The sequence below is a fragment of the Bombyx mandarina genome, chromosome 10 (genome assembly GCF_030267445.1).
Source record: "Bombyx mandarina strain Sakado chromosome 10, ASM3026744v2".
NCBI lineage: Eukaryota > Metazoa > Arthropoda > Insecta > Lepidoptera > Bombycidae > Bombyx > Bombyx mandarina.
The window spans coordinates 10,512,546-10,534,885 of NC_143217.1; the positions used below are offsets into that span (position 1 = coordinate 10,512,546).

General features: G+C 35.9%; 2 protein-coding genes across 9 annotated transcripts in view; one reads left to right on the top strand and one right to left on the bottom strand.

Moving 5' to 3' along the window:
- The first annotated feature begins 650 nt into the window (after positions 1 to 650).
- On the top strand, positions 651 to 3,071 carry Caspase1 (caspase-1). The gene has a single exon (XM_028174657.2). The coding sequence runs from the start codon at positions 864 to 866 to the stop codon at positions 1,743 to 1,745; it is 882 nt and encodes a 293-aa protein (XP_028030458.1). The 5' UTR covers positions 651 to 863; the 3' UTR covers positions 1,746 to 3,071.
- Positions 3,072 to 3,100: 29 nt separating this feature from the next.
- Positions 3,101 to 22,340, bottom strand: part of Iml1 (GATOR complex protein Iml1) — a 31,125-nt gene continuing 11,885 nt past the window's right edge. Inside the window, exons 12-27 of one of the 8 annotated variants that reach the window (XM_089730403.1) lie at positions 22,311 to 22,325; positions 20,741 to 20,958; positions 19,702 to 19,913; positions 18,386 to 18,560; positions 17,026 to 17,223; positions 15,788 to 15,871; positions 12,361 to 12,401; positions 12,147 to 12,215; positions 11,110 to 11,308; positions 10,711 to 10,816; positions 10,094 to 10,318; positions 9,109 to 9,269; positions 8,461 to 8,632; positions 7,287 to 7,539; positions 4,567 to 4,663; positions 3,101 to 3,368 (exon numbers count right to left, since the gene is read on the bottom strand). In XM_089730403.1, coding sequence (XP_089586529.1) covers positions 3,165 to 3,368; positions 4,567 to 4,663; positions 7,287 to 7,539; positions 8,461 to 8,632; positions 9,109 to 9,269; positions 10,094 to 10,318; positions 10,711 to 10,816; positions 11,110 to 11,308; positions 12,147 to 12,215; positions 12,361 to 12,401; positions 15,788 to 15,871; positions 17,026 to 17,223; positions 18,386 to 18,560; positions 19,702 to 19,913; positions 20,741 to 20,958; positions 22,311 to 22,325 — 2,429 coding nt within the window. In that variant the 3' untranslated portion in view covers positions 3,101 to 3,164. Of the gene's footprint in view, positions 3,369 to 4,566; positions 4,664 to 7,286; positions 7,540 to 8,460; positions 8,633 to 9,108; positions 9,270 to 10,093; positions 10,319 to 10,710; positions 10,817 to 11,109; positions 11,309 to 12,146; positions 12,216 to 12,360; positions 12,402 to 13,225; positions 13,309 to 15,787; positions 15,872 to 17,025; positions 17,224 to 18,385; positions 18,561 to 19,701; positions 19,914 to 20,740; positions 20,959 to 22,310; positions 22,326 to 22,340 lie in introns of all 8 variants that reach the window. The other 7 variants (XM_089730401.1, XM_089730404.1, XM_089730402.1 and 4 more) reach the window with 7 other exon arrangements.

Here is a 22,340-nt window from a genome sequence, read left to right on the forward strand (position 1 = left end):
GAAGCTGGAAAGGGCTCTGGACCATCAATAATCCCTCAGACATAAAAAAGATTAGCAATGATATAGAATGAACTAAAATTGAACTAAACATAGTGAAATAAGACAGCATCATTACTATTGGATAATATGAAATAATATAGCCTGTCGGCAAAATGGTCAGAAGAACTCTTCAGTCTAGCAATTCTGCTTGATTTTTCTACATTTGCACACTTACACTTGTGCTAAACGGATATTAAGACACCATCATTATCCATTGAAACCTGAAGAAACACTATAAAACAAATTAATATTAATCACAAAATTTAACGCCAATAAGTGTTATCCTTTTTTTCCTACCTAAGCTGATAGCCTTGAGAGGCCATTTCAGCCTAACCTTAACTAGTAGGTGACCTCACGGGGCTCAAGCCGGAGTGGTGCTAATACTGGCCCTTGCAAGAGCAGTGCTTTGCAGAATCTACCACCGAATCGGAAACGCGACCCACTGAGAAAATCCGGCGAGAAACTCAGTGGGCTGTGTCTATGGGTTAATTTACTCGTTGAGCCCTTCGTCGCAAGCAACGGATTCGATGAGAACGATGACCGGGTCTTATCCATAGAGAATAGTAGGTAGCAGAAAATAGTATCTACACTACAAACCATAGATATTTGAGACTACAAACTCATATGAGTTATTAAAAGCCTGGAATATCTCTGAACTCTCTGATTTGCTTAGTCTGTGCTCGCTGTTGCTAGTCGCGGTAACTTTTGTTGTTATTTTTAACACTTTCCATTTTCACCACATCGACGTAAATTAAAAACTCCATTTTATTTACTGAGGTCGTGTGCAATTATTTGCACGATTGTTAAGGTTCGTGATTTTTAAAATGGCTGATGAAGAAAAGAAAAACAATGGCTCTGGAACAGAACAAAGAAAAAACGGCAATGAAGACGAAGGCGACGCATGGGGCAGTCATGGATCTTCACAAGGACGACGTTATGCGAAAATGCCTGTCGAAAGATATGCTCATTACTATAACATGAACCACAATAATCGTGGTATGGCGATCATTTTCAATCATGAACATTTTGAAATTCATAATCTAAAATCTCGCACGGGTACCAATGTGGACAGTGACAGCTTATCTAAAGTCCTGAGAGGCTTAGGTTTCAGTGTTACTGTTCTTCATAACCTAAGAGCTGAAGATATCAACAGATATATACAACAGATATCTGAAATGGATCACACAGATAATGATTGTCTGCTGGTTGCTGTGTTGAGTCATGGAGAATTAGGTATGTTGTATGCCAAAGACACTCATTATAAACCAGATAATCTGTGGTATTACTTCACTGCTGATAAATGTCCAACTCTAGCTGGAAAACCAAAACTGTTCTTTATTCAAGCTTGCCAAGGTGATAAGTTAGATGGTGGAATAACATTATCCAACACTGAAACAGATGGTTCTTCGTCTTCATCCTACAGAATCCCAATTCATGCTGACTTTTTGATTGTCTTCTCAACGGTACCAGGTTATTACTCTTGGAGAAACACAACTCGTGGCTCTTGGTTTATGCAATCTCTTTGTGAAGAATTGAGAAACTATGGTACTCAAAGAGATATTCTTACACTCTTGACATTCGTTTGTCAGAGAGTTGCTTTAGATTTTGAGTCAAATACACCAGATATCACACCAATGCATCAACAAAAACAGGTACCTTGCATAAATAGTATGCTGACACGCCTTCTCTTGTTTGGAAAAAAATAACTTGATAATTTTTCTAAACCTTCTCATTGATATCGAATACCAATATGAGATAAGTACACTAAAGTTGAGACAAAATGAAAACTTTTTTTTTCAATACATCAAGTTTGACAGTTGATTCATAATTTTTTTATGTAGTTGGTTTTTACAACTATGTTAATGAAGTTTTTGTTTTATTTTATTTTTGAGATGTAAGATTCAATGCCATGCCTAGTTCATTGTGATGAAAAAATTACAATTGATATTTTTTCATTGGCAATAAATATGAATATTTTTATAAATAAATAAATGTTGGTTTTCTAGGTACTTATAGATTATAATTATTCCATTTTGCATTTAAAGTAGGACATACAGTGCTCAAATTAATTTTAAATAATGTCAAAACCCTTAAGCAATAAATGCACAAATTGGTATTTGCTCACACAGTTCCAAAGCAATGTAATTTGTACTTAATGTTGCTATTAGAAATGTAAACAACGAAAATTAATAAAATGTGATTAAGAGAATTCAAATGATCTTTTGAACGACATAATAATATAAGTTTAATATATAAAAAAAAATTAAAGCTTTTTTGATCAGCTAACTTTAAGATTCATTAGAAAGAGCTTGAGTTTTAAATTCAAAATAATAAGCAATAATAAATTTAGAGATTTCTACATATCATCATAACCTTCCCATTCCAAATAATAGTTACAATTCAAAATTTATAAAGCTGGTGATTTGTCTGATTTCTTATGTTGAGTTTGTCTAGTTTAATTTTGTTGCTTTAATCATTTCTGTTTTCTTCCAAGGCTTCTTTCAAAAAGGCAATCAATGTAATCTTAATATTAAATGATATATGGTCTAGCTTGACATATTCATTTATTACAGTCGACAGTGAAGGTCAATGCCATTGAATGAATTGCTATTTTCTTTGTGGTAACAAAATTGATGTGATTGCCCTTTGTTATGGTTTGAAGGTTTTATCTAGAATGCTGTATGTGGCATGTTATCTTTTAGTGCACATTAACAAGCTTTACATGAAATTGTAACAATTTTTCCAAAAGAATCTCAAAATGTAGGTTCTGTATGATGTGTAGGTATGTGATAACTGAAAGTGATGACTGATTTTTATGTTTAAGATGGTTACGAAAACCTGTGAGGACTTGTAATATCATACATGACAGTATGACTTGTCCATTTGAAAATACATGTGCCTTTACTTTGATTAACTAAAAAAAATAACATTTTTCTAAATAAAACATATCTTCACAGGTTTTTGTATAATGTTGCAATGATGTATTTTCTGAAAAGTTTGTATTTTTAAAAGCAATAAATAATAACTTGAAAGGTGTCTTTCATTAATAAAAAAAAAAATCTATGGTAAGAAATAGTTATATTTTAAAATAAAGTATACTTCATTATGTAATACAAAAATTAAGATTAACAAGATGTCATTCCTCGGGATTTGTCCTTTAGTTCCCAGCAGTGATCCCAAAATTGACTAAGCCTCTGTTCCTGATTGGCACAGAAATGTTTGAAATCCCTTAGCATTCGCATTTGGAAACCTTCATCTCCTGTGGCTGGTGTTTGTGAACCCTTCCATTTCTTTGAAATCATGTGATTCCAAGACCACAAAAATCCCATCTGCAAGTAAATAATTCAAAGAGTTCTTAAATGTCTATTAATTTCTGAAGAAATTAAAAAATTAATGAATTTATGGAAGATTTATAACTTTCGTAAGTTAACCCTTTTTTCCTTGTTATTGACTATCCTTTGTTTCAATACTGGATTCTAATGAAGTTCTTAGCAAGTTTTTGAGAAGGCAGCTAGAGAAGATTGATTATATGCTCTATCAAGATAAATGGACTACACACACAGGGGCGAAATGGCAAGAGATTAACATTTTATCAAACTTATTCGGTAGAAATGCGACATAAATTCCCATTTGAAAATAATCCTATGGAATTGATGGAGATTTTTTGACATGTCATTGAAGATGGCGCTGAGGGAACCCGCTACGGTATACAACGGCACGCCGAAGGACGCTGCACATACCGCGCGGTGGGGCAGTGCAAGCAGAGATACTTTAAAGACAATGCTCGGTTAAAAGTAACTTATGACTGAAATTTGTAGAAGGCTGCAGGTGCTGCCGAGGCAGTTTTGCGTGATCCAACAAATTGCGGATGTCTTAGTATGCGATTGAAATGCCATTATATCTAAGCACTTTACTGGTGGTAGGAAGTCTTGTGAGTCCGCACGGGTAGGTACTATCACCCTGCCTATTTTCTGCCGTGAAACAGTAATGGGTTTCGGCTTGAAGGGCGGGGCGGCCGTTGTACTGTTAATAGTGAGACCTAACAAGTCATGTCTCAAGGTGTCATTCTCAGGTCTCAAGGGTCATTACGGCCACCCGCAATTACGTTGATGTCTATGGATTCCGGTAACCGCTTAACATCAGGTGGGCCGTGAGCTCTCCCAACCATCTAAGCAACAAAAAAAAAGCAGTTAGTGCGCTAACTGGTGGCAAAATCCTCTGCCATCCCATCTTGGTGTGCATAAGCTATAATAGATAGGTGTTAATTCTACGGTCAATATTTGTAATATTTTATAAAGCTTAGACGTAACTGTAATGAAACAGAGTACCTAATGAATGGCTCAAAACTTGCTTTTGTTGTTTTAATAGCCATTAAAATAATTTATTTACATGATGTTTTGATAACAATAATTACTAAACGATCTATTTACGTTTTGACTACTGTGACATACTACATTTTGATGGAATAACTTATCATATCTGTTTGTGTATACTTCCTTATTTAGTAGAGCGAGGTCAAATAATTACCCGTCTGCTATTATTGTAGTCGTTCGTTTTGTACCCGACATGTCGAGAAATATAAGCTTCATGAGGACTATTGGCAACTTCTGTCGGCACAGGGTACCTGTGGGAGCGGATTATATTTGATTCAAATAAGATAAGTTTTTAGTTACATTTTAAAACATGCGAAGGTTGAGAACTTAGCGTGTTTACGACATAAAATGTTTTCTTTTTTATTATAAATCGAGCAAGCTTTGTTGAAACATATGACATCTTCGCGTGTTCCAAAAGCTTATCAAGGGCAATGGTGGGCAAGTGTAAGGGCAAAAATACAATAAAACAATTTTATTTATTTGAAAGCATAATTGGAATGAATCATCAGATTAAAGCGATTTTAAAGTTTGATATTATAAATATAAAGCGGTAATAAAACCTGGTCCAATTCAAAGTTGATCTTTGCATGTGAATTTGGAAAACTATAATTACAACAACACGACGAACAAAAGTAAGAGAAGAATAATCAAGTTCATTGTGGGAATGTTTTTTGTTTGTTTAAATAAGTAGGTAACATGAAAAAGTATTTTTTTTACTGATTCAGTATATTCCTTTTTTATATTACTTACTAAACTTATTCAATAACAAATCAATAAAAATTTCAAATGTTATAGTCATCATTGTAAAAATGCGACAACTTTGGCAGAGGCATGTTAGAACACCGCGCTATTCTAATTACCGAAGAGTGATGTCAGATTCAACGATTTTACATAACTAGTGGTCCCGTAGCAGTCAAAATTCGACTATAATTAATTGAAATTATATGTTTTTACACTATCATGATTCTATTGTCAAAGTCTATTATTATACTTCTATAATCACAGATGTCGCCAAGACTACAGTTTAGACAAATATTAATAAGGACAAACGATATTTGAGGCCTATAAAATCAGGCAGCTAAACGCCATAATGTCGTAAAATGGATTAACAATGGCGCTATCTTGTTTAGTTAGTTGGACACGCTTTAGTGTTTTCATGTTATAACAAATGCAGCTAAATTTCTAACAAAATCAGTTCAAAATTTTTATTTTTACTCTGTACTAAGTACTAATAAACGAAGTTTTATCATTTAAAATTCAGATTATTAGTAACATTCTCATGATTTATAAATGTGCTTTAAAATAAAGAATATCGTAGCTATCCGAACAAAGTTATTTCAGCTTCTCAAACGGGAGTGTTGCTAACACGCCCTAGAAAGAGCAGTACTTCGATGGATCGGGAGGATCCGTAATCGTGTTCAGTGCCGATTTTTGTAGTTTACCTGAATATTTGACAGACTTGGATTTAGCTGCCTTTGATTTTATAGGCCTCATTTAAAATAATCTATTCTCAAATTGACCACAGACTATAAGCATAAGTTTAACAATAAACAAAAGTATGCATGCGTGTGTGTGTCAAATACATGGTAGGGTATGTAATGTTTTTTTATTGTTGATTTAATAATTTTTTTATGCATAATTAAAAAATATATTAACATTCTGCACTCCATCTTTATATTCTCTATATGTGTGGGAAATTTCGTAACCCACGTTCGCGCAATTTTCGTAAAAAGGGCTACAAAGTTTTTCCTTCACGTATTAATATAGATAGATAGATAGATATAGAGAATTATATTGATACTCAGATTAGAGAACTTAACTCAAGATAAACGTGTTTACTTAATTAGTACCGCCATACTTTCAGGACCGGAAAGGTTTCTTTGTAATTTATTCAAAGCATTGGCCAAACTCTAAGCGAGTTCGATTTAGGTTATATTATTCCGTAGTCTGCATCTTGTTTCCATTAGCATCGGTTTTAGATTCGCAGAAGCAAGCCACGAACGATTAAAAAAATCGCAAATATTGCGAGTGTAACTCGAGAATTCACGCTGTGGATTTGGTGCCTTTAATTCAGGTTAATAGAAAAGGGCTCTCCGTCATCTGCCGGTAACATGAGCTTCTTCAGACATATCATGCGGTCTCTCAGACATGAATTAGAGGAGCTCATAATTTCGGGTCGCATAAAGGGCCAGCGCGCCGTGTGCAGAACACCAGCCGGATGGTCAGGTCTGGTTAAGGAAGCGGCTGGTGGTAGTCTATACAGTGCGATCCATGCCATGATCGAACACTGCGGAGGCAAGTCACATGTAGTCGCGATCGTCAGCAGCGAGGGAACGATGAAGAAGAAGAATCTATATATTAATACATGAAGCAAAAATTTTGTACTCCTTTTTACGAAAATTGCGCCGACGGAGGAATATGAAATTTCCCACACTTATAGAGAACAAGCTGCACTCGCCCGCTTCGTTGGGCATTTAAAATTAACATTATTATTTATTGTCATTATTATTAGAGAGTCCAATACTCGTATAAATATTAGCCTATCCATTAGATTTCCAGTAGATTATATTAGTATAGATATAGAGAAGTGCAGAAAGCTAATTTTTTTATGTATTAAAAATACATTGGATCAATAAAGAAATCATTACACACACTACCATATATTTGACAAACACACGCACATGTGTGTGTGCATTTAAAGCCTGTTTTCAAATTAGATTAGATTAATATCGTTTGTCTTAGACGAAATCCGCGATTATAGAGGTAAAGTCTTTGACACTAGAAACTTATTAATGTTCAAACTTATAATTTAAATTAATATTTTCGAATTTCGAACGGTGTACGACCGCTAGTAGAATTAAAAAGTCACCGTACTTGTTACACAGCGTTCTGTTCGGCGGCTTGACCTTCGACGACTTCTGCTCGGACTTGACCGTCGTCGGTATGAGTATGAACATGTTCCCGGTCACGTGCACGTACAGGTGGTCCCCGGTGGGCGAGCCGCGGGGCGTGCCGCGCTCCCACTCGTGCGACGTGCTCTCGACCGTGCACTTCACGAAGCCGAAACGACCCACTATGGCCTCTTGGAATAGGAACAAACGCTGGAGCCACGTCTCTTCCGGGAAGCCTGCGAATCGAATTTATTATTATTACCCTTTTTGTTCCTACCTAAGCTGAAAGCCTTGAGAGTTAACTAGTAGGTGAGCTCGCGGGGCTCAAACCTGTCGACGTTGGTAACACGAACCCTGGCAAGAGTCGTGCTTCGCAGAATCTACCACCGGATCGGAAACGCTACCCACTGAGAAGATCCGGCGAGAAACTCAGTGGGCTGTGTCTGAGGGCTAATTTACTCGTCGAGCCCTTCGTCGCATTTATTATTTATTATTTCCCTTTATCGAAGTGTATTAATACCGTATTATTTGAAAAGTGAAAGTTGGAATTCAATAAGGTAGTCAGTAAAAACGACTCAATATCATGGTGACTGACCGCATAGACCCCTTCGTAATGTTGTGCTGGAGGAAATTGCTGCAGATTCTATGGACTGCCTTTCGCACCAATGTGTCAATACTAAAGGAGCTTAATGTTAAAACTGGACTCTCCACAATATGCATTCGTAGAGTATTGGAGTTTTTTGGACACATTACTCGAAAGGAGAGTCACAACTTTGAGCAACTGTTGGTGACGGGCTAGATAAAGGGCAAACGTCCCAGAGGACGCAGTCCCACGAGATGATCGGACCAAATTCGGTCTTATCTGGACATCAAGCTCCACGATGCACTCCACGAGATCAAGGATCACAGCAGACTTAGTAATGAGGAGAACGACACAAGCAGGAGGATCATGGTGCCTGAGCTCTATTAGCTATCTAATATTTAAATTATATAAATGAATAAATAATTAAATGAATAAATAATTAAATGAATAAATAATTAAATGAATAAATAATTGCAATATTTAAATGAATAAATAATTGCAAAATGACAAACGAAATCTATAGTTGTTTATTGAAAACAAAAATCAACGATTATCTGGAAGATTTTTTTTTTACCTTCAAACAAAACAGTCTTATTTCTCAACAATGGTTCTACGTTCATAGGAATGTAAATCGGACCTCGCAACGGGTCTGATTTGAGAGTGAATGGTAAAGCGAGGGGGTCCGCAGGAATAGGCACCATTTGTAGCTTACAGTTGGACGAGGCTTTACGAGCCCATCCGAATATCTGGAATCATAAATACATACTGAAATAATAAAATGGCAGCAAAGGCTTTTTATACTATAAGGTGATGTTATAATTGAAGACATGAGTGGAGTGAAGGGGTTAAGTACCATTTTTTAGATTTTTGAGTTTTTACATTGAATGAAGGTGTTATGTGCCTATAAACCATATTAGATCTTAAAACTCCTGGTTTAAAGGCTGTTTTAAAAAACTGCTCGTTTGCTCGTTGCTCGTTTTCTCAAAATTAACAAATTGTAACATATTCGCTTCATCTAGTCATGTCTTCAATTACAGTGCTTATGGCGAATGAGATATTTTTTTTTTATAATCCATCACCAATTTGAAAAAAAAAATGAGATTTTGTAATTCGAGTTTATAAAGAAGATATATACTATAGGATTGGATAAAATCCGTTTACGTCAGATATTCTTAAATATTATGAACTATTTATGGTAGACAAACAAACGATTGAGGTTCACCAGTTCGGCAACAATGTTCCCGCTGGCGACTGTCCACTGTATGCACATTTCGAAGGCTTGGTCCGGTCGGAACGTGGCTTGATATCGTGCGTGGCCCCATTCGATCCGGTCGCTTTTATTATTCACATCTATATCTAGGTGGGTTTTCTTGTACAAGGGTACTGAAAAGGAAATATGAGAAATTTAAGTTTGTACACTTTATTGATTAGTAAATGCAGATGTGTGGCGGGTAGCCATCATACAACGCAAGATAATTGACAGATGCCTGAATCTCGCTTACGACATTTTCATGATAAAGCGCATATATACAAGTTCCGAACATCAAAATTCGGACCGTCGGTCTACCGAGCAAATATCACCCGCTCGGTGGAAGATCTTCCCTTTGTCGTCAAGCCCCTACAGATGTACGAAGCCTGACCATGGAGAGCTATTAATTCGCTCATCATCCGTCGCAGTACCTATTTATTTCTGCTTTTCGGCTAATTCAGGCAATTATTTATATCGTTGATTGAATTTAAATAGTGAACAGTTGTTATTCACATTAGCAGAAAGTATTCACATTAGCAGAAAGTATTCACATTAGCAGAAAGTATTCACATTAGCAGAAAGTATTCACATTAGCAGAAAGTATTCACATTAGCAGAAAGTATTCACATTAGCAGAAAGTATTCAGAATAGCGGCTTTTTAATATGTTGCGAGATATATTTTTTTGCATAGATTGGTGGACGAGCTCACAGCACACCTGGTGTTAAATGGTTACCGGAGCCCATACCTACAACGTAAATGCCGCCACCCCCCTGAGATATCAGTTCTAAGGTCTCAAGTATAATTACAACGGCCGCTCCGCCCTTCAAACCGAAACGCATTACTGCTTCACGGCAGACATAGGTAAGGTAGTGGTACCTACCCGTGCGGATTCACAAGAGATCCTACCACTAGTAATATTTTGGGATTAGCTAATAAATAAACAATCTTGATACTTGCTTTCGCTGTCGCTGTCAATTTGCATGTAGTTTGGATCAATGTTATCGCACAGGAAGGCGGGAACGCCCGTGTCGTCGGCCAGAGGACTAGAACCAGATATATCTATGGCGCCGCTCGCTTTGTCCACTTGTATGAGCGGCGAACGTGGCCCCAGTACCTCAACTTCCATCCATTCGTTTTCGAAGCTCTGGAGGTCTCCTAGGGGCTTCACGTAGTCTGGTAATTCTGTTAAATAATATTAATATTATTATTAATTCATTTAATACATCATAATATTTATCATAGTGGCCTAACCCACAATTTTTCATAATCATGCTTATAATTATGTATAATGCAATTTATTTAAAATATAATAAATTTTTATGCAAAACCGGCCTATTCATAGTTTCACCCATAAATAACAGATGGCTTTGTAAACATTATTTTTGCGCGTATTGTTTTTTTGCTTACTCAAATTCAAATTCATGAAAACTTAAGCCTCATTGCTCCATAATAATTATGGTAAGCTTAGGCCACTTTTGCGCTGTCGGCCTCATATATTATATTCATTTAACAAAATATCTTTGTATTTTTCATGTACCCCTACAATTAGCTTGAGTCGAATTATCGAATTTTACCTTTATCTTTCTTTTGTGGTAGTATGTGATACATGTAGTATCCGACAACGAAACGTTTCGTGGTGTCGCCTGAAGCATGACAAATCATTTTCTCATTCAATAATCTCTGCAAGAGAAATACATACACACATCATGTTTTGAACTACAACGGTTGTAATAAACATTCTACTCCAGATTATTTAGTGTTGTACGAGCATCTGCCCTATTTGGTGCCACATGCGTGCCGTCGCGCGCTTTGAGACATGAGGTCGAAGTCTCAGTTATAATGAGCAACGGCTGTCTTACCCTTAAAATAATAGGACAATGCTTTACGGTAGAATCGGACAGGACGCTGAATGGCAGTCAAAGGGTTAATACAGTTTTTTTTTAATGAAGGACAATTTCAGAATGAGCGTTTACCTCCATAAGACTGGCAGCCTTTTCGTAATCCATCCCCTCCATGTTTTCTTGGAGCCAATGTATGGCGTATATCGAAACGAATGTATGCGAGGGCAAACTGACCGTCTGTTGTAGGAACCCCAAGCCCAGAGTCGGGTGTCGCATTCTATCTACGACATCCGACAATGGCGCGTTCGATTTCAGTTTCGGTTCTGAAACTCTAAAAATGAAATGTTCTTTGTTTTAAAAAATTTAAACTTATATGAAACAGACGGTTCATAGCCTATATTTTTAAACGAATTCGAAAAAAGAAGGTTTTATGTTCGGCTGTATGAATTTTTTTATGTATATTCAATGATTTCTCATGGTGTTTGTGGATTGCTATTCGGTTTTTTTTTTGTGATGACATCACATCTCTGGCACAAAGAAGGTGGAGCCTCAAAAATTATTATCCCCTGAACCGGTAGTCATTTCAAAAATGTCGCCGTTCATTTTTTTATTATTCCTATTTTTACTTCTAACAAAGTACTATCTCTATATCAAAGTAGTATCTCTGAAAATATGTTCGGATTCTGACATCCCTCACTGATAGATAATTCAAAGTGTACTACTAACGTCATGCTTTGGGTTAAAATTACGAGTGTATTGTAGTCATGAATAAAATCATAACAAAACTGCCATTTGAGTCGTACACGGAATAAATAAAAATAAAAGCTAAGTGTTTGTTCAATAAAGCCAATGGTCATGGATGTCTGAGGTCAAACAAAAATTATTTTTCAATAAAATTTGGTTTTCTGTAATTAGCTAGCCCATTTTCCTCGAAATGGTCTTTCAATCAAAGAAATGGAAAATAAATGGTCTATAAATTATATTTAGTCTATATGGATATAGATAACTTTGAAGCTGGTGTTTAATAAAATAAAAAATTATATGTAATTATATCACTAATCGTGATCCTTTGGTAAATAATTGCCAAAACAGAAAATTCGTGCCTATGACACAAGATAATACCAAGAATAATATCTTTTTTTTTAAATAAAGCATTGATATTTATTTACCCGTCATCATAAGTGTCATCCGCTTCTCCGGTTTGGGATTGCGTCCTTTCTAGCACTGCTTTCGTCGCCCTGATTATTAAAGAAATACTTAGACACGAAAAATTACAAAAAAATTATAATAATTCTTAGATCAGTAAAAAAGCAAAATAGGCGCTGTAGCCAGCAAGCAATAAGAATGAAGTTTAACATGATGCTAAGCGGTCTGCATACTTACTTGCTGCATGTACTAGTGTTTAGTGACTTAGTAGGTGATAGCTGTAATGAAACATTCAATAGAGGATAAGAATTAGCAACCAATAGGAAAGGCTTTAAGCATTCCAAGAGTCTATAACGTCATCAAGGATAAACAAGAATACTAAATATATATAAAAAAGATATTTGATTTGTGCGTAAGACTTCAGAATGCTTTGTTAAGAACTCTTAAAAATAGAAAGGGTATTTTTCTGAACATTAATGTATAAAAGGCGCATGAAGATAATTATTGTGAAAGTTGAAATAAAGAATGTTATAGAGGAGCGCCTAAGATTGCGAAAGCTTCTGCACACCATGCGACACTGAAAAGCAAACTACACAAGTGCAAGATTCTTACTTTCTATGCGGGTCTATTCCCGTTTACAAACTTGTTTTACACTATACGTTTTTTTTCATTTCTTATTTTTTATTGTTCTATATTTGTAAACATTCAGATAGACACACATAGAAATGCAAGATTGATCTGGTACGAAATCGAAGAATACTATCAGAGAAAATCAACAAATTATCGATAGTTGACTGAATCGATCAGAACATTCCGATAATAATGTTTCTTTTGGAAACTGATGGTAAAGCTTGACAACAATGCACGTAGAGAAACCACATAATATTTCCAATTCGTTTTTGATAATGTAATGAAAATTTTATTCGTTAGAAATAGACGAGTTTATCCGGTTAGAATTTATTTCGGATAAACCTTGCGGTTTTTTTTTCAATAGAAGAAGAGAAATTCTATTGGTGTCTATCAAGCCTAAGCTTGTTTGGTATATTTTGATTTCTCTATGTGCCTTAAACATAGAACCAACGTCGCTTGTGAAGGTACTGACATAGCTTCCATCCGGAGGCGAGGCCGGTCAGGTAGCCGGGTGCTGCCAACGCGCTCTCTGAATGGAGAGCTCGATACCCCTGCCTGGCGCACCACACATAAAACGGTTTTAACATCATCGTGTGCTCATCACTTACACATCATGAATAGCGGCCATGAAATCGAACACGTTCGGATCGAAGATCGCAAATAAGAAATACAAAAAACAAAACAGATTCTCACGTGTCCAAACGGGTATTGATTTCGTAGCCATACAAACTACGGATAAAAACAAAACAAAAATCAAATAAATAGAAAGAAGCTAGCAAACAAATGATGTCACTGTTCTGTGCATTCCGTGCATAATTTGCGAATTTTATAAGCAGTGCATATATATACGCAAATGTTGGATGAGATCGCACTTTTAAGTCCGATAACTTTTTCTAATTTGAGGGTTTCAATTTTCACAGGCTTAGACACTTTAGTTTAAGAGAAGAAAATGCAATAACCTTGAATATCGTGGTATATTAAGATAGCAGTAAAACCTTAAGGCCAACTATTTTCTTATTTTTGCTCAACTAAAATCACTGTTCAGAGCAGATTTGATGCCAATTATTCAAAATCATTAGCATAATTTGTTTTGACTATTTTAAGTAAAAAGTTATACTACATTATTATTATTTGTGCACAAACTCATTTATATTTCACCTGACACTGCCTTAAGAATGTAGGTGATTATATTAAAACAGCACTACTTTTTAAATATAAAGCCACTTCCACCTGGTCATAAGCCCGGAAGTAAAATTAAACTAAAATATAACTACGTTTATTAGTAATTATTGTCAATATCGTTTAGTCATTATAGTAAAATTTTGAGGATTAGGTAAAGTCCACTCCAATTATTCTCATTATGTTATCTTTATTTATTGACCTTGAAAGAAACAGTTTAATATCGTTTTCGCCAATAAAAACAGTGCGCAAAAATATGCCACAAAAAATAATAAAACAGAATTTAGAAAATGATCAAATAAATTTTGCAATGAAACGATAAGACGTGGTTTTGTTGAGTATTTTAAACAGCATTGGAATTTCATTGTAAAATTGCGTAGCGATAACTTTTTAGAAAGTGAAAGGAAGACAGGGTGCCTTATAATATGTAGTTGTCGTTATTTCTCACTCACACAGAGCAATCGAGATGACGTAACCGCAATGTACCTACAACCTTTGATTTATTCGATAAATATACTCGAAAGAATTTGGATGGTGCCTGCCTATCTATAGAAGTTTCTTTTAGTTCTAACAAAGTTTTTGAGAAAAATACACTATCTTTCATTCGTTTTGATTGAGGTGATACGTTCCACCTACTCTGAATTTGTACCACAGAGTGGGATAAACCGAAAAAAGTCATAGTTTTTTTTTGTTTTGTTCCTGATATAGCCTATCATTTTTATTTTAAAATACACGAGTAATGTATTGTTCAGCATTTTAAGATGGCAATCTCGGTCAATCTCTAGTCAAGTCTTCACATATCTGAAATAAATCATTTATCAGGTGTTGTTTGTGTGCAGTTCAGTTTGTGAATTGTGTGTGAAAATTACTCTGTTGATGTATCTTATTTAAGAGCCCCAGCTTTCTTTCTATCTGATGATCACTAGCTTCGACGAGCTATTCTGATTTCTCCGTTTGGGTAGGCGAGCTGATAGACTTCGCTAACGTCAACCCTAGCAAGAGCAGTGCTTCGCTGAATCTACAACCAATCGACTCGAATCGGGACCCACTGAGAAGATCTAGCGGGAAACTCGATCGGTTGGGTCTGTAACGTCCCAGCAGTGCGACTGTTGCGTTGTGGTAAATGAGAGTGGACTGTATTTATTGATTTTGAGATATTTATTAGTCCTTGTGACAAATTAAAGTTTGAATATAACAGAAATATGAAATCGATCACCCTTGGCGGCTGGAATTGAAAGGGAAAAAGTGTCATAGCGGATTACGCTCGTTGACACTTTCGACATTCCGAAATCAAACAGTGACAGTACAGATAAATAAAATGCCTAAACTGAATGAATATTTTTTGCAGAGACGTTGTGTTAATGGGTAAATAAAATTAAAATTTTGTTTGTAAATATTTCGTTTTTGTGTACGGGACTGTTCCGAATACTCGAGTGTGAGACTACATCTATAACACGTGTTTCTGTGTTTTAATATGGCGTGTCTTGTTGTTGCCGTTGGGTGCAAGCGAATCGCGTGTGCGTGCGTGTACAAACGAGGACTTCATATTGACGTGTGAGTGCGTGCGTGCGTGCGCGTGTGTGTGTGTGTGTGCGTGAGTGGGAGTGTATGAGAGCGTGTGTGGGAGTGTGTGTGAGTGGCAGTGAGTGAGTGTGTGTGTGTGTGTGTGTGTGTGTGTGTGTGTGTGTGAGTGAGTGAGTGAGTGAGTGAGTGAGTGTGTGTGTGAGTAAATGAGTGAGTGAGTGTGTGTGTGAGTGAATGAGTGAGTGAGTGTGTGTGTGAGTGAATGAGTGAGTGTGTGTGTGTGTGTGTGCGAGAGAGATAGCGAGTGTCGGAGCGTGTGGCGGGGCGGTACCTGTGCGCTCCGCGTGAGGATGGAGGTGGAGTGTCGGCGCCGCGTGAGTGCCGCGTCGGTAGCGCCGCAGCCCGCGCCCGCCATCTGCAGCACGCGCGTCTCACACTGTTCCGTCTCACTCGGTCTCACACGCCCGACCGCACCGAGCCGCACCAACGAACGTGTGGGCCGTGCTCGTACTCACCACGTTAACCGTACTTTAATTAGCGTCAAAGAATAAGCTTCTCTTTAAATAAACGTATGCAGGACGAAAACAAACGATAGGGCCTGTGCGAAACATGTCAATGAAGCTTATTCTTTGTGTGTTAATCATGCGTTCGGATCTCAAACAGGAAATTAAAAATAACATAATATACAGCAACTGATTCGTAAACTAAAATAAAAAAAATATCCATGCTGATGTCATAATCTGTATCCTCGCAAAAGTTGAAATGCAAATTATGGTTAAAACAATCATTCAATAACAACTAACGTTTTTATTGTTTGCGAACAATCATGCATGCGGCGGACGGTAAATTTAGAGGCATCGACTGTGAAATTTAAAATTTCTTGTTTGAGTGACCAGTAAGCGATAATGCGTGCAGAATCGAATATCGTCATATACAAATATCGTTTCTCCAGTTCAATACTGTACATTTTGTACATGGTTATTTTAATGACAAACAAAAAATGCACACATCATAGCTTTTTATCATAGATTATTTTTTTTGGACCAGTCTAGAAGTATAAACAGTCAAGCATATTTGCAAAACTACAATGAATTAGATATTTTAGAGGACTGTGCAAAATACCATGCGGTGCATAATTACTACGTGTCATTATATTAAGTGCATATTAATTTCATGCTATTCTTTCATATTCATATAAAAATGTATGTACATATATTGTGACCTATGACAACACAATGCATAAAATGCTATACAAAAATTCGAACACTATATATTTAGTGTTTTTATTTTTATTAACTACATTGAATCTAAATACGTCAGAGTTGATCATGGATTGAAAAATAATACACAGTCTAGGTTGAATAATTACATTTCTTAGCCGTTAAGACTGACAGGAACATTTTGTAACTCACGACTGTTGTGATGAAAACTAGTGATCTCATAATGTTTCAATAATCTAGATTTACTTAGTCGTCAATATGTCCTATATTACTTTTTTTTAAGTCTAGCTGTCCTATAAAAAGTAGAATTTGTCTTTCACCAACATTTCCAATGTCATTATATACTTACCCTCTGTTTGTTTGGCCTTTTGACTTTATTGAAATACAATTCGGTCATTTTGAGGAAATTATCGGTTAGTTGGTCCAAATCATGACGCGTCGGAGTTGGATATATGTCGCAATGGGTCGAATCGTCTTCGAGAATTTGTTTCGTTGCCGGATTGTAGAGAGGCAATAGTAAAGTCCGGAACCGCCAGTATTTCAGAGGCTTGAACGAAATGTTCGAAACTTTATGTTATTATTCATAGAACTCTTTACTTTTTATATAAATCGATGCCTCCAATGAACGTTACGCTAACTCCAAATTCGTAGGTTTACAGGAGGAGCGTTTCAACGAAAAAAGTTGATAAAATCTTTATTATTGCAGATATATTTATTGTTTTTTTTTTGTGTAACTAGCTGATTTACTCTTGCTTCGAACCTCATCAATAATGATTTGTAATACTTTTAAAATAGTGAAGCGATTTGCGGGAAAAACGAAAATTTCAAAATTTTGAGTTAGAGTAGTGTTCATTGGAGGCATCGAAATAAAAAAATTGTACTACACCAATCTATGCAATTACATTCTTGTGGTATTAGTAAAATTGATATCAGATCTGACTTAAATATTAATGTGTATTATTTAGTATGAAGTATTATTATTCAGCTACTAGGGCATATACATAGAAATTAGACAACGAATATCACTATCCACCTTGGCACATGAGGTCGATGTCTCAAGGGGAAAAATTCGGCATAGCCGTGATGAATACGAGCCCTTATAATGCGCTACCAGCAAATACATGTTTGCATTCGAATTTGACGCATTGTTATAAAAAAACATACTAGGTAAATAAATAAATGTTTAATTCCATTTAATATACAGGGTGTTTGTTAAACTCCATAAAATATGTTAAAATAATTAGGGAAAAGTGTTTTTAATAGTACTTTAAAAATATACTAGTGGGCCCCCGGTAGTCGATATTTGATTAATGATTCTATTGTCAAAGTCTATTATACTTCTATAATCACAGATTTCGCTATGACTACACTTTAGACAAATATAAGGACAAACGATATTTAATCTATTCTCTATTCGACCACAGACTATAAGCAATAAGTTTGACAATAAACAAATAAAGCATGCGTGTGTGTATCAAATACATGGTAGGGTGTGTAGTTTTTTTATTGTTGATTTAATGTATTTTTTATGCATAATTTAAACAAATATTAACATTCTGCACTCCTTCTCTATATGTGTGGGAAATTTGTTACTTCTCCGTCCGCGCAATTTTCGTGAAAAGGGGTACAAAGTTTTTGCTTTGCGTATTAATATATCAATATATAGATCAATCAAATCTCAATTATGGATAGTGTTATACAAGACTTACCTCAACTAGTGCGAAATCACTGTCGCCGCGCGTACAAATGTAATGGTCCATGTAGTTCCAGTAGTAAGTTTCCAGTTTTTCTGTCGTGAACGAAACCCACGACACCTCGTACGTGTCGTGGTTCGGTGCGTGGAAACGATAACGGTAGTGTATATTGAATGGCGGATATGGATGTCTGAAATAAAATAAAAAAACAGTTCTTTAAACTAGTGGTCCCGCAGTAGTCGAAATTCGACTATAATTAATTGAAATTATAAGTTTGAACATTATTATTGTTATAGGTATTGTCAAAGACTATTATACTTCTATAATCACAGATTTCGCCAAAACTACACTATAGACAAATAATATTAAAGATAAACAATACTAACCTATTTTCAATTTGACCACAGACTTTAAGCATTAACTAAAGTTTGACAATAAACAAAGAGTATATATACATATGTGTGTGTGTCAAATACATGGTAGTGAGTGTAATGTTTTCTTAATTGATTTAATGTATCTTTTATGCATTATTTCAAAAAAATATTAGCATTGTGCAATTTTAGTAAAAAGGAGTACAAAGTTTTTGCTTCACGTATTAATATTTGATACACCGCCGATTGACTCGGTGGTGTATTATTTAGTCCCACTTGGAGTGAAATATTGTGTGGCGAATAAGTTTGTTTGCTCTTTGTTTGGGTGTTTATTATCTATATATGTTTATTATTATTATTATTATATTATCACCCCGTATGGCCAGAACCAGCGTGGGTCCCAAAGACATCTATCGCCTTTTTGCTCTTTCTTAAAACGTTTATAGAGCAATTTAAATATCGTCTTCTTTTGTCTCCCTCGCCTGACCCCAAACTGAGAAATGGTTACCCTTAGATTAAGGGAATGTCTCAATTCCATCGCCCTACTCCATGACGACGACTTATTACGGAGAGAGTGTTTTCATTTACGGCAATATAATAATTACACATGTTTACTTAAACGTTCGTTTATCAGTCTCTGGTACCCAAAACACAGTGAATCTTAAATTGGGGCTGGATGACCGTGGGCGGTTTGTTTTCAGTTATTATTATTATTATTGTTAATACTTTTTTGCTTTAATCTCCACACATTGTCCTAGCAATCGAAACACAACTGCAATCGATTAAAAAAAAAGGGTGCAGTTCCCACGCAGTAGATTCTTGAGAGAACTTGCAAAAGTATTCTCATTTCATTCGCGCGAAGTCTACACCGTATAGCTCATATGTGTTTTTCGTTTCATCAACTTTTAATTACGACGGTGCTAAAAAAGTTTTTATCGAATCTAGGTACTTGATAAATACCTGGGTCTGTATCTAGTGACGGTGATGGTGGACCCGACCAGCGTAAGTTTGTGGAAGATCCTCCCAATCGAGAGCAGGTAACGTTTGGTGGGTGCTGCATTGGCTGGTTTCCCGCATTGTGGCGCCACTTTAGACGGTGGGGGAGTCGCCGTTGACGCACAGTGAGATTCGATTACTTCATTCTCGTTAACTCCCACAATCAGCTGGAACCCCTAAAAATTTTTTTTTTTTTTATAAAATTATTCAACTTTTAGACAAGTTTATGTATATTGAACAGGTTTAAAAAGCGATTTCCGTATGATATCCTGGAATAATTCGCTAAGACGACGAGAGCAGAGTCCTCAAATTCATATTGAAGATTCTAAATTTACCTCTAGTAGATCCGCGGTGCAAGCCTTGAAAAAATTAGAGCGAAATAAAACCAAAAGGCGGTAGTTTTTAAAGATATTTTTGGGCATTGGAATCCAAGCCAAATAAGTAGCCAAATTATTTGAAATTACTCTGAGAAATACCACAATTGACAGAAAGCTATTCAATTTAAATTATATATCTAAATAAGCAAAGACAGAGCAATTAAGTACCATTCTATCTTATGTGTCAACCATTTTTTTTTCTCTTCTTTTTTTTTATTTTTTTATTGCTTAGATGGGTGGACGAGCTCACAGCCCACCTGGTGTTAAGTGGTTACTGGAGCCCATGGACATCTACAACGTAAATGCGCCACCCACCTTGTGATATAAGTTCTAAGATCTCAGTATAGTTAGAACGGCTGCCTCACCCTTCAAACCGAAACGCATTACTGCTTCACAGCAGAAATAAGCAGGGCGGTGGTACCTACCCGCGCGGACTCACAAGAGGTCCTACCACCAGTAAGTATATAGTTTTATAGTAGCTTTTGACTTGATTTAGTACATCTCAATTACAAAACAAAAATTAACTTATAATGCATAAAATAAATCTGTAGAATAATTTGAAATGTCTTGTGATTATGGTCGTGTTTCAATCACCCGACGAATACATAAATAATAAATAAACCAACCTGAGCTAATCTTTGTGAGACCAACTCCTTGAATACTTCCATTGTGGTCAGGGGATCTTTGTATATAGCTCGGTTCTGTGCGAAATCGGCGTTCACGTCGTCCGGTAACAGATTATAATCCGATACTAGATAATCGTTTTGAAGTGATCTCTTGTCGGGAAAGTAGTCCGTAGTGATCGGAAGGCAGGCAGGTATGGTCAGTGACTTCCAGTCGACCCCTAAACAACGAATTCGTTAGTTCTAAAGACCTTTTTTTTTTTTCTCAAACCTACACCTGGAAAGCTTCTATATAAATTGCATTTATTGTCATTCAATCACAAATTAATGAAAGTCAATTGATTCAAGTTTCTCACTAGTTAATTGTTTTATATTTCTCAGAGTTCGAGAAATGTTCGAATTATGATCTAGAATTTGTTTCGGTAATTTTAACTTAAAAAAACTTTATTATAACATTTGGGAAATATTCAAGGCATCATAAGCAGATAAAACTTGTTAAAATCAATTTTAAATAAACCAAAGAGATATATATTGAATAAACTATCCAATTTAATCTAACAACAAAAAAGAGAAAAAAAGGTCATGTCTTAATAATAAAAAAACGAGTGGGAAACATTTAAAAATAATGATCACATTTATAGATGGCAATAATAAAATGATATGGTAAGCTAGGATTTCATGCATCTCAGATGAAAAAATAAGACTAGACTACTACACTATAAGCAAACTAAACTAAAAAAAAAACTATGAATACTACAATAAAATGTGCGATGACTTCATGATAATGTACGAAATGAAGTTTTAGGTGATTTATACACAGCTTGTAGTATGTCGAAGTTAGAAAAATCGCTTGACTCAATTGCAAATAACAATTTAACAATTCTCTGTTGCTTTGAGACAACAGAGCAACTCTCACGAGACGCAGCGCTCTGTGACAACCCTATCCGATGATTTGCAAGGGAAGTTTAGCGAAGAAAATTGTCCCTTCGTAATAAGGCGACACTACAAAACTTGCATACGCCCGGTCATGACCTGTGCAAGCGTAGTGTTCGCTCACGCGGCTCCCACTAATTTGAAACCCTTTCAAGTCGTTCAACCGTTTTTTCAGGATAGCCATCGGAGCACTCTGGTTCATGAAGAACGTGGATCTCCACGACAATCTGGAACTTGAGTCCATCAGCAAATATTTGCAGTTGGCATCAGGGCACTACTTTGAGAAGGCGGCACGACACGGAAACCCTCTACACGCTCTAAACACGGCAACTCGGTCAGGTTTAAAAAAAAAAAACGGTGACAAATAAGTCCGACATTGCAATTTTCATCTGAGTCATTCGTATTAGAACTAAGTTATTAGCTTTTTCATGCGTTGAAAGCGGTACGCACAAATACATCTCTTTATTTACAACAGCTATGTATGTTTGAATTGTGAAGGTGACATCGGAATTCTAGTAACAATAAAAAAGCCAAATTCATTAAAACGAAATCCCCACAGCGTTATATAATATAAAATATGAACACAACGTTACACATAAACTACTTTGTATGAGCTATTCATGAAATTGTGATATCAAACCTATGGCGCGGTTCGCTTTTGTTCCCAATC

Bases quoted from the DNA above. Each gene is read 5' to 3' on its own strand.
- Caspase1 (XM_028174657.2), top strand. From the start codon at position 864: ATGGCTGATGAAGAAAAGAAAAACAATGGCTCTGGAACAGAACAAAGA.